This window comes from Amyelois transitella, chromosome 3 (assembly GCF_032362555.1).
Source record: "Amyelois transitella isolate CPQ chromosome 3, ilAmyTran1.1, whole genome shotgun sequence".
NCBI lineage: Eukaryota > Metazoa > Arthropoda > Insecta > Lepidoptera > Pyralidae > Amyelois > Amyelois transitella.
This window is the reverse complement of record NC_083506.1, coordinates 12,162,719-12,175,805: the sequence shown is the minus strand read 5'-3', so window position 1 is coordinate 12,175,805 and position 13,087 is coordinate 12,162,719. Positions and strand designations below refer to the sequence as shown.

Genomic DNA, 13,087 nt, shown 5'->3' with positions numbered 1-13,087 from the left:
AATTATATTCTTAAAAGGCATTATGATGTCATTTACATTTTATCGCATTCGTTTTATGTGAGAGGGCATCAAAAGTAGGAGATAAGAATAATTATTTTAGAGGGACGTTTTCATAGACTCCTATAGCTCTGTCTGGTAAAGAACTAGCAAATAAGTTTAAATTCAAAAAAGTCTCACATATTAATGAAAATTTTAAACATTACTGAACCGATTTTGATGCAAAGCTAATTTGTTAAAATATCAGTTGTTCTGATTATTAATTAGCCTTCTTCGATCTCCTAGGGATAGGCCCGGTTGCATCCTCACCACTCTGGAGAAGAGCGCGGGGTAAACCTTTGACCATGAATCCTGGATTGGGTGAGTCTGGTTTTCCACGAAGCGGCTCCCGTCTCAAATCCGCAACCATATCTAGTTGCCTGAATGTGCAGGTGTCCCCACGATGTTTTCCCTCACCGTAAGAGCATCGATTATTATTAGTATTAAAACTAATGTATTATACATATATACAAATAATCACATCTTTGTACCTTGCGGGGTAGACAGAGCCAACAGCCTTGAAAACACTGATAGGCCACATTCAGCTGTTTGGCTATATTATTCTGATTATTAAATCCTGTCATGATTTTAAACAATAAAAAAAAAATATGGGTACAAAACTGACAAAATAATGTCATGTCATTATAGTTGTCCGCTGGGGAGCGCCAGTGACAACTGACGTATAAAGGACAATCAAATCTACGCAGCAACTTCTGAACCAACTAGGACTACTTCCGACGTCACATGAATGACAATCACAAACGGGATTCGTCTCGGCGGTAATAAAATATTGTGACCACAGACATAGATTTTGCTAGAACTTGGGGATCTATGGCTATCCACTTGGTGCCTGTGCCTGATCAGAGTATGCTTAATAAATAAAAACTATTCTATTTTAGAATTAACTTTAAATTTGGCATACTTTTGCCGTTCATTAGGATTTTTTTGCAAAAGAATTTACTATCGTGTCGTACCTTTATTTACGTTTAAAAATAATTTATGCCTTACAAGAAAATTTCTAGAAAAAATTTACCTATATTTGAGCTCATATAAACAACATTCATACAAAAACAGTCCAGCGGTCTAATAATAGGCAGACAATCATTTATAAAAATAAGTACAAATAAAAGTTTAGATTTCGTCTAAATTCACAATGACCAAAAAAAACTGGTTTTCATACAGATTGTTTAACACGCGGTATCTAGTTGGATCTATGTCTGTGGATGCATCTTACAGTCACCGTCAAATCAAATAAGGCTCGGTGCGACATCTCCACGGGGCCACGGCAACGGTGTCTGTGCCTGGATTTCTGTCATATGATATGTCGGATAAAGTTATTCAGTTACTAACGATAGCACTTTGTAAAGTATAAGTCTAGGGATGGGTGAAGTGGTTCTTATCCAGGTAATCTAGGTGATATCCTTATAATATTTTAAATGTGAAAATTTGTAAGGATGTGTGTGTGTGTGTTGACCTTTTTACGCAAAATCTACTGGATAGATTTAAATCAAATTTGGTTTTCGGGTTATAAAATAATTAATACTCTTTATCGCTAAATTCCTTTGGGAGCGAACCCTGGGGCGCAGCTAGTCACTAATAAAAAGGACAAATGTCAGGAAAACTAAACTAAACTAAACATCTGCTCTATCAATCAATTAAAATAAACATTAATAATTTCCGCCAAACCATAAAATAATTCTTATTATACTTAGGTGCCGTGTGGTTCCCGACACCAGTACAAAAAAAGAATAGGACCACGCATCTCTTTCTATGGATGTCGTAAAAGGCGACTAAGGTATAGGCTTACAAACTTGGGGTTCTTTTTTAGGCGATCAGCTAGCAACCTGTCTCTGTTTGAATCACAATTCTATCATTAGGCAAAATAGCTGAACGTGGCCTTTCAGTCTAGACTGTTGGCTCTGTCTACCCCACAAGGGATATAGACGTGATTATGTGTTGGTATTTATGTATATGTTTAATGTTATTTTAAAATATTTTACGCCTCTTTAAAACTGTCTACGCGGTATCTAGTTAGATCTATGTCTGTGGATGCATCTTACAGTCACCGTCAAATCAAATAAGGCTCGGTGCGACATCTCCACGGGGCCACGGCAACGGTGTCTGTGCCTGGATTTCTGTCATATGATATGTCGGATGAAGTTATTCAGTTACTTACGAGAGCACTTTGTAAAGTATAAGTCTAGGAATGGGTGAAGTGGTTCTTATCTAGATGATATCCAAATAGTATTTTAATGTGAAAATTTGTAAGGATGTGTGTGTGTTGACCTTTTCACGCAAAATCTACTGGATTTAAATCAAATTTGGTCTTCGGGTTATAACATAATTAGTATTCTTCATCGCCAAATTCCTTTGGGAGCGAACCCTGGGGCGCAGCTAGTCACTAATAAAAAGGACAAATCTGACATTTGTCCTTTTTATTAGTGACTAGCTGCGATGAAAAAATTATGATCAGTTGAATGGTCTTCATGAAACGGCATATCATTTTCAGCCTAACATCTGACAAAATTTTTTAAATCTTAATAATTTGTTCGCCACCGAAATTAAATATATTGCTTAAAATACTTTTTTTTATTCTAATTATATCATTTAATACCGTCGTTTCAATAATTTATTCAAAACCGACTAAACATCTGCTCTATAGATAATCAATTAAAATAAACATTAACAATTTCCGCCAAACCATAAAAAGTATAAAATAATTCTTATTATACTTAGGTGCCGTGTGGTTCCCGACACCAGTACAAAAAAAAGAATAGGACCACGCATCTCTTTTTATGGATGTCGTAAAAGGCGACTAAGGGATAGGCTTACAAACTTGGGGTTCTTTTTTAGGCGATCAGCTAGCAACCTGTCTCTGTTTGAATCACAATTCTATCATTAGGCAAAATAGCTAAACGTGGCCTTTCAGTCTAGACTGTTGGCTCTGTCTACCCCACAAGGGATATAGACGTGACCATATGTATGTATGAATATGTTATACTATATTTTGTATTGGTTAAAGTTAGACCTCAAGTATATTTATTAAATGTTTGTCTTATCTACACTATCTTCACATTACACATGTTGACTGTTTTATCTTAACCTTTCGATGTGATTTGCTCTAATTACGTGTAAATATATTTTGTGTTCTGATTAATTTCAGTGTTTTTTTTTTATTTATTATATACTATAAATAAACCGTGACGACTATAATTTTATTATTTCTCCAGTGATTTGAAAAATAAGTTGTCTCTTTAATTTCATTAAAATAAAGATATCGACGCCTATTAGACAGTTTTAAAGAGGCGTAAAATATATTTTAAAATTACATTAAACATATACATTAATATCATCCGTGTGGCTCCCGGCACCAATACAAAAAAGAATAGGACCACTCCATCTCTTTCCCATGGATGTCGTAAAAGGCGACTAAGGGATAGGCTAACAAACTTGGGGTTCTTTTTTAGGCGATGGGCTAGCAACCTGTCACTATTTGAATCTCAATTCTATCATTAAGCCAAATAGCTGAACGTGGCCATTCAGTCTTTTCAAGACTGTTGGCTCTGTCTGCCCCGCAAGGGATTTAGACGTGACCATATGTATGTATGTATGTATGTATACATAAATACAAACATATAATTACGTCTAGATGCCTTGCGGGGTAGACAGAGCCAACAGTCTTAAAAAGACTCACTTCAAGTCTTAAGAAAGCCAGCGTTCAGCTGTTTGTTTATAAATTACATTAAATAAAAAAAATAAGATTTTAGAAATGTAGTGCCATGGTATCAATTTCCTAATTTTCCTAACATAAACAGAATCCCAAAAAAAGCTTAGTCGTGTCGGGATAGTGTACTGTAAAGACACATTCGAATGTAAAATGCATTATTCAAAGAAACGGGACAAACAGCGTCTATGGGGTAATATCCATACGATTATATGTTGCTGATTATATGATTATATGATGCTGACAATAAATCCCATTATTTTGACTGACGCCCCAGACTGGCAGGATATAGACCTACTAAATAAATAGACAAATCATCATAATAATAAAAAAGAGGGCATAAATTTGCCATTTGAAATGCATTATCCGTTTAACATTTCGAAATGCATTATTGCCGGGAACCACACGGCACTAAACTTATGACTTCCAATAATATACAATCTGCATTTATCGAACAGTCAGTTACCACTTACATACATCTATACTAATATTATGAAGCTGAAGAGTTTGTTTGTTTGGACGCGCAAATCTCAAGAAGTACTGGTTGAAAAATTATTTATTGTTTTGAATAGACCATTTATCGAGGAAGGCTTTAGGCTATATAACATCACGCTGCAACTATTAGGCGAGATGAAATATTGGAAAATGTGAAAAAAAAACTGGGGAAATTATTCATCCTTGAGGGCTTCAATGATGCCCAAAATAATTTTTCCACGCGGACTAAGTCGCGGGCACAGCTAGATGATGAATAAAAAACATACTCACATTGCACGTTGATATAGATGTCCTTATACACATATCCGATGGAGTTGGTAGCGTTGCATCCGTAATTCCCTGTATCTTTCTTCTGCAGGTCAGTGATGGTGATAGAATCGGCCGTGACTTGTCGACGTGGGTTCGGGGGGGCTTGTTCTATGGGCTTGCCGTTGTGGATCCACGTGATTTGGGGCGAAGGCCTGCCGGCGGCCTCGCAACGTATCACGGCGGTCTCCCCTTCGGCCATGTTCTGGATTTCCGGCTCAACGGTGAAGAACGGCGCGGCTGGAAGAGAGTTGAAGTTTAGTATTGGAGCGTCGACATAGGAGAAATTTATGTGATTGTTCTTATGTTGGGAGTCACGGATTACTCGGAAGACGATTGGTAAAATTACCAAAACAAAATGTTAAATAGAAACTTTATTGAAACACAAGGATATTTTTATATACTCAGTCTTAAAAAAAGACAAATTTAAGGACACTTATCAAACATATTTGTGATTTCAACCAATTGTCCATCATGGGTAATCATGTGAAAGTCTCAGTCAGTTCCTTGATTTAGTACTTAGTTACTAAAGGATGAAAGAATATTTTTTTTACACTTTCATGTTCCTACCTACAATGTACAACAGGTGAATGTCACAGAATATTGCTGAACAGAAGCACATTTTTTTTTTAAATCATGGATGCAAAGTATAATTATTAACATCGTTAATTTAATCATGTTTCACAAAAAATAAAGACATATGCCAAACAGATGTTAGAATTAATTTAGGTATTCTACTAATTACTTTCCCACCCGGAGCGCCAGCGTCCGATATGTCTGAAGCAAAATTAAAATCTAGCCTTTTTTTTGCAAATTAAAAATATAGGTATTGGGATTCTCTTTGCGTTAAGGCGATACATCATAGATTTTGGGTCATTTTCACTTGGTTTTTTCTCATAAAATATAACTTGCATCGTTTCAATATTTTTGGATATGAAAGTAAATATATTCAATTATATTTGTGGAAGATGAAAACACGATTGGAACAAAAATCCTCGATCAAAAAAATTCAGGAACACAAGTCTAGATTTCGATTATTTATCTCAAACTATAAGGATTTAAAATTTGAATTTTGTACCAAATTGAAGATCATTAAAAAATAATAACTTCTGGAAGATGAAATTTCGATTGGATGTTTTGTTTAGACGTAATTAAACTAAATAGATGAAAACAGGAATTAAAATTGTTGCGACAATAGTACTGGACAGTAGAGTGTTGACACTTTATCTCTGTCTCATTCCTACACGACCGGGTGGGATAAAGCGCTATCCTTTGTAAGCGTGCCTTCACTCCGCGGATCACATTCTCCGACGCAGGACCTGTGCCAATCGCTCCGAGCGTCGTTGAAAAATATTCTGCGAAGTATTTAATTTCCCACATTCATTTTGTTTGAATTTATTTCTGTACATAATTGTCAGCTCAGCTTATTGAATTGTGTCGTTGATCTCTGAATCTTACGCGTCGCTTTTCCGCCGGACGGGGTGATATTACGTAGGTATTTAGGATCGTGGATTTTGATACTTTTTTTTTTTTTGGTACTTTCTGAAATATACCTATTATAGATAGTTTAGGTTAGTTTTTAATACAGTTTTTTTGTTTCGTTTAGTGTAAATAGGTGTATAATTTTACGTCATGATAGCATGTTAAATGTTAGCATGTTAAAAAAAAACCTTGAAAGAGCTTCCCATATGGGACAATTAAGATGGTGGGTACTAATTACACTTACTAATAGATAGACATATAGATGCCTACTGAGATTTTCTCCGCAAACACTGAAGGTGAAAAATATTTCATTTGATACCGGCTTGTGGCGGGGCGGCAGTAGGTAGATAGATAGATAAAACAACAACAAACAACAGCCGCCGTCGGTTATACTGTCACTAGTTGTTGCCCTGGTCTTTGCCTACGGAAACAGTACTTTTTACTGGATGATTGTTCTGTCTTTTTCTATAGGTACTTACTCCTAGGTAAGTAACTGTATTATTCAGTTCAGGGTATCTCCTCAGCTGCAAGACGTCGCAGGGTTTATTTTTCTTCGCTTTCTTCATTTGGCACGATCACAGTCATTATCCCATTATTTGATTGTTATTAATTTTTAGGAAAAATAAATTGTCTCCGATATCGTCGTTGACAATGTCCGAACAGAGAAGTGCGGATGGTGTGGAGTCGACAGTTGATATTATGGACTTAGATAGTCATGGCATTATTCCGACGCCGACATCAACGACAACCCAAGATAGAAAACCATATATAGAAAACCATAGGTTCCGTAGCCATTTGGCTACGGAACCCTAAAAATATATGATATACATTACTATGTAAATTACCTTTGATTGAACGAAATCGAATAAGTAATTACGAGTAGTTTTTTTAAAACCATTACAAACTTATTCATTTTATACAAAATTTTTGCATACATCCGCAACTATATCATTGCTTATAATGTAATTTAATATATGTATGTTTTTTTGTAAAATTATTTTATTGTATCAAAAACAAAAAAATATTCTGATGCGGACTCCATTGCATTCGCAAACTTTATTCGGGTTACGTGAGGTCGCGCGCCAGCGGCTACGGTGCAGCGGCGATCTAGCGGGGTAAGCTGGTCGGGGGTGAGCCCCGCGCGGGGTGAGCCTCTCGCCCGCATCGAGGTACATGTAATCTGAATGTAGCGCCTTAATCCTGGTTGCGATGTATGTATGTATGTATATATATATGCAAAATAAAATCCGTTGAAGACGTCGGGCGCAGGAAGCAGACGTTAATACCATCTAGCGTTATTACTAGATTTACAACTTGCCAAAGGCTAACTGTAATTAAGGCCGGTCGATATTCCACATAGGACCTACCGACACCCATCCCTGTGGCAATATTTTTACCACACCATTAAAGTCCATTCTATTTCATTGCTTGTGCATCGATCGTAAAAAAAAATATAGAGTATGTCATGACAGTTAGGTCAGGTCATGATGGAAAAAGTAAAACGAACCTGAGTTTTTTTGATTGACCTAGGCTTTATATTTATCTACAAAAGAATTTATTCGAAAAATATACTTAGTACCGTTGAGTTAGTATCCAATAACAAAGTCTTGAACTTACTTTAGGGCTCAATTTATGTGATTTGTCCCGTATGAATTTATAATTAATGTTCAAAATTGGTAATAAATATCCATAGATAGATAGACAGATGCAAGATCTCTTAGGAATTTTTGAGAAATAATCTCTAACAGCCTTCTCGTCTGCCAGGTAACCTACTGCTGCAGTTCGCTTCGAATGACAATTTATTGTACTAAGTGAAAAGTCCCGTCATCTGTTCCGTCACATTCAAGGCAAAAAGATCGAGTAGCCCTATTATTTAAGTTTCGGAAACAATACGAAACTAATTTATCTCCACAATTCCCAAACGGATATGAAATATTGCATTTCAAAACTTCCCTCCCCCATGACGATAAAAATACCAGCAGGCGAGGAAAATAGTACTGAATTTCCACATTAATTTCAGTGCATAACAGAACACAAACTTCGCCATAATTCCCAACAAACAAACTTTTTCCGTAGCACTCGTATTCGAGACACGATTTCTCCCCATTCATTACCATCATCTTACTATAGAGTTTGTAATTTGTTAGAGGGGTAAAAAAAAGAATGAAAAAAATACTTTTTTGCACGGGGGAATGATGAAGGGATAATAGTTTCACTAAATCTATCTTTTGAGTAAAACTAACGTTGGCATATATACGGAATGAAAAATAAAGGAAACACCTTTTAAACAGCTACAAGCAAGCCTACACAACAATGATTAAAATGTCAACCAAATAATTACTTTATTAATTCCATAAACAATATTGTTCTATGTATGTGCGTTACATTACAAAAATGATCACATAAGTCAGAATACCCTAAATCTGGCATGAAGAGAGTTATGAATGTAGATGAAGCGAAAGAAGTAGTCTCTGCCTACCCCTCTAATAAAAATGCGTGATGTTGTGAATGTAGGTATGAAAGGTTAACTAGAAGAGATTGCATTAGCGATAACTCCGCCGTCGTACCATCTATGTATGTGTATGTTTTACTCTTATGGTGCAAGAAAGACTTTTATCTATGTAAAAACTATGCATAAAACTCTCACAGCCTACCTATAGAGTAAGATCCCAGAGCCGTAAGACACAACTTATTTTCTAAAGAATGGAATCTTTCGATTCTCAGTAGTCTTTCATGTACTTTTAATACCTGCATGTTTGTGAGACTTGCCCAGTGACACCTGCGCAGGTACCAGGCGAGAAAGGTAACTAAAAATCACAGTTACTTAACTTAAATTTTTATGACTGATTTTTATATATATTTTATAGACTATTACTCTGAAGTCATATCAGAGAAGTCAGACGCTTTCCATGCGCCAGAACTTTTGTCAGACGCTTTAAAGCTCTATCAAAAAAAAATTAACTTAATTTATTTTTAAATGTCTGACTTTTATATATGTTATTCAGATAACTATTACAAAATTGTATTAAATCAGTCAGACAGTTTGTAATGACCAAACACCCCTTAAACACAAGAATTACTCAGCCTCGAGTATGAGCGCGATAGCACAATGCGCATGCGCGTCAGAGTAAAATATCTAATATTTGAAAAGTACTTACTGTTTTCAATTTCATATTTTTGCATATCTATTCAAATACGATGAAATTTATAATTAAAATAATAATTAATCATTTTTAAAATAATATAATATATTGCATATAAATAGGGGAAAATGAATTTTTTTGTAGCAATAGCCTTTCAAAAAGAATGATTTTTAATTTATTTAAAAAAATATATCTATTATAATAATTTCAATAAAAAAATAATTAATTATGATTAATCAATTGAATAATTATTTTATTGTCTCTTTATCATCTTCATCATCAAAATAATCATTTGAATTTTCATCATTTATTAAATCTCAATACTGTCCACTCAAGTCATCGTCCTCATCATCAGTTAGATTGTCGTTGCTGGCAGAATATTCCGTAAAAATAAAATCATAAACAATTAAAAAACAGTATAGTAATAGTAAACCTATAACATATAAATATAAGTGAAAGGCATAAGGGATAGGCTTACAAACTTGGGATTCTTTTTTAGGCGATGGGCGAGCAACCTATCACTATTTGAATCTCAATTCTATCATTAAGCCAAATAGCTGAACGTGGCCATTTAGTCTTTTCAAGACTGTTGGCTCTGTCTTCTCCGCAAGGGATATAGACGTGACCATATGTATGTAGTCTACTTTAATTTCGACACCACCGCAACGGCTTGGATGGTCCAGTGGTTAGCGCGTGAGACTGTGAAGTTGGCGGTCCGAGTTCGAGTCCCAACGATAACAAGATATATATTAATTTTTATTATTAAAAATATTTTTTTTTGTGTTGTTTGAGTATTTATTAAAAAAACTGAAAATCAAAATACTACATATAATACGGTAAAAATATTTTGTCTGTACATTTAATATTTTGACTGAAACAAATAGAGAATTTTTTTTACATTTTTATTTTTATATACAGTATGCAATATATTATATTATTTTAAAAATGATTAATTATTATTTTAATTATAAATTTCATCGTATTTGAATAGATATGCAAAAATATGAAATTGAAAACAGTAAGTACTTTTCAAATATTAGATATTTTACTCTGACGCGCATGCGCATTGTGCTATCGCGCTCATACTCGAGGCTGAGTAATTCTTGTGTTTAAGGGGTGTTTGGTCATTACAAACTGTCTGACTGATTTAATACAATTTTGTAATAGTTATCTGAATAACATATATAAAAGTCAGACATTTAAAAATAAATTAAGTTAATTTTTTTTTGATAGAGCTTTAAAGCGTCTGACAAAAGTTCTGGCGCATGGAAAGCGTCTGACTTCTCTGATATGACTTCAGAGTAATAGTCTATAAAATATATATAAAAATCAGTCATAAAAATTTAAGTTAAGTAACTGTGATTTTTAGTTACCTTTCTCGCCTGGTACCTGCGCAGGTGTCACCGGGCAAGTCTCACAAACATGCAGGTATTAAAAGTACATGAAAGACTACTGAGAATCGAAAGATCCATTCTTTAGAAAATAAGTTGTGTCTTACGGCTCTGGGATCTTGGACTACTAGCCATGAAACGAAAAGTAATTCGAAAACTCCACACTTTTGAAAAGAAAAATCCAAACGTAAAATAAAAATGAACAAGGATTTCAAAGCCCGACCTGAAAGCTTGCAAAACGTCGTCGTCTGAAAATAATCGCAGCATTTTACCAGAACGCTTGGTGGTATTTTCTTTACGAGTTTTCATTTTGCTACGGCTGGGGTATTTATATATACCACAGACCAATGGGATGCATTTTTCGAAATGCACACATTTATGCATTGTATTGTTCATTTTCATGAAACGAACGAAGTTATTCAGGTTCACACAACTGTTAAAAGTTTAGTAATTACGTAAAATTAATGATATAAATTAAGTGATCTGCTGATGCTTTAGTACTAATGTACAATTTTAATTTCTCCTACATTTTCTCTAATAAACATTGTCACAGTCTGTTTAAATGTTTTAAAAATAAAATAAACATGTTCCAAGAATGAAAATACGAGTATCTTATCTTCATTGAACAAGATGCAAATAAACATAGAATATAAGACAAGTCCCAAGATCGATTCACCGGGAAGTAGGTACGATGTCCCTGGTGCGTCATTCCGGTTCACAGGGCCGGGAGCTAGGTAATTGTTGATACGTGCATACGTATAAACACGTCTCAGTCCCTTGCGGGGTAGACAGAACCAACAGTCTTGAAAAGACTGAAAGGCCACGTTCAGCCAGAAGTTAACGATGTATGTCTTAATGATGGTATAAATAGATTCAAATAATGACTTCGCATCGCAAGAAAAGGAGAATCCCAAGTATATAAGCCTTAACCTTTACATACATACGTAAAATCACGCTTTAGCGGTCTCCAGGGCCCATACCATAGTGGCGAAGGTGCAACTGGGAACATGCAAAGATGAGAAAGAGAGAGAGAGAGACATAAAATCACGCTTCTTTCCCGGAAGGGTAGGCAGAGACGTTCCATTTGATACGATCCCGGAATTCTTCTTTAGCTTAAACAACATACATAAGTCCGTTAATGCCGATTCGGTGGCTCAGGGACCCATGTTTAGAGTTAACCTGACCTTTCGCCAGGACGTCCCCTATAATTGTAGATCCCATACGTAAATAGACCTGGATCGGGCCAATAAAGGTGAATACGACGAGAATAGACCCTTATCCTGGATTCGAAGGTCAAGTTTGCTACGAGTATATTGAAGCTGTTTGTCGCTCTCCGCTCGTGTGGTGATTGAAAATAATGGCCTAATGTTACATCTCAAAATAGATTTGTTATGGCTTATACGAGAGAAACGAATTGGGACGAACTTTGATATTATTTCTTTTTTGCAAAAACATTAACTAAATAATAAATTATAGGATTATTGTACGAAATCAACGCTTTCCACAGACCACGACAAAAAATATAACAAAAATATAAATCTTTTCTATAATATAAATAAGTACCTACAGTTAGGATTTAAAATATTGTGATCAAAACTAAAGGGATTGGCTTATGAACATGGAATTCTTCTTTTATGCGATTTATATCAGATGAGCGTGGCCAACTATTAACTTTCAAGACTACTGGCCCTGTCTACCCCGCGAGGGATATAGACGTGATTATATATATGACTGGATGAATGAAACTTAACTAAAAAACATGTAGTCTTGACATACACTTTCGGGAAAGACGCATAATTATAATCATCAAAAAAAATATAGGAAAATATGTATTCTTCCCTCGGGAACCAATGAACGGCGTCATTGCGGTCAAGAATATGAAACAAAACTGTCATAACATCGAAATTAGAAGATACTATCTCAACAAACTATTGACCCGTACCGGCTTCGCCCGGACGTGCATTGTAAAAGTCATTCAGAGCATAGCGTAACCAAGACGACGCAGCTCCTACGCAGATACGCGAAGAAATCTACACTAACATTAAGGTAATGTTTGTAACTTTGATTTTTTTCTTTATTTCCTTGTTTTTAAGGACACAGAACAGATCATGAGAACTATTTCACAGTTATAGGTATATTTATCTGCAGGTGTTATGAGCTATTATTTATTTCATTTATATATTTATGTACATCAAGGAAAATAAGAATAAAACTTAAAGAGAAATTCAATACCCCTTGTATTACTTACACTACTTATTTTTAGAGAAATTTCTTCCAGCAGGCTCACGACAGGAATGTGTAAAGAAAGGCATTGGCTTGTGCACATAATAATTAAGATAAAAACTTACACAAACTTAATGAAATTAATAAACCTAAAACATATTATCATACGAGTAAAATAACAAATATCAAATAAATAACGGACGCACCACGGATGAAGCCTTGGCGGGTTCTAGTAATAAATATCCTATCGTTAATTCGATACTCCTACATACATATGTATTTCCTAT

The 13,087-nt window shown here is 34.9% G+C and overlaps 1 protein-coding gene across 1 annotated transcript in view; it reads right to left on the bottom strand.

Annotated features, from left to right (window-relative positions):
* Positions 1 to 13,087, bottom strand: part of LOC106132994 (neuroglian) — a 49,181-nt gene that overhangs the window by 23,435 nt on the left and 12,659 nt on the right. Inside the window, exon 6 of the mRNA XM_060947677.1 lies at positions 4,526 to 4,801. Within this exon, the coding sequence (XP_060803660.1) occupies positions 4,526 to 4,801 (276 nt within the window). The remainder of the gene's footprint in view (positions 1 to 4,525; positions 4,802 to 13,087) is intronic.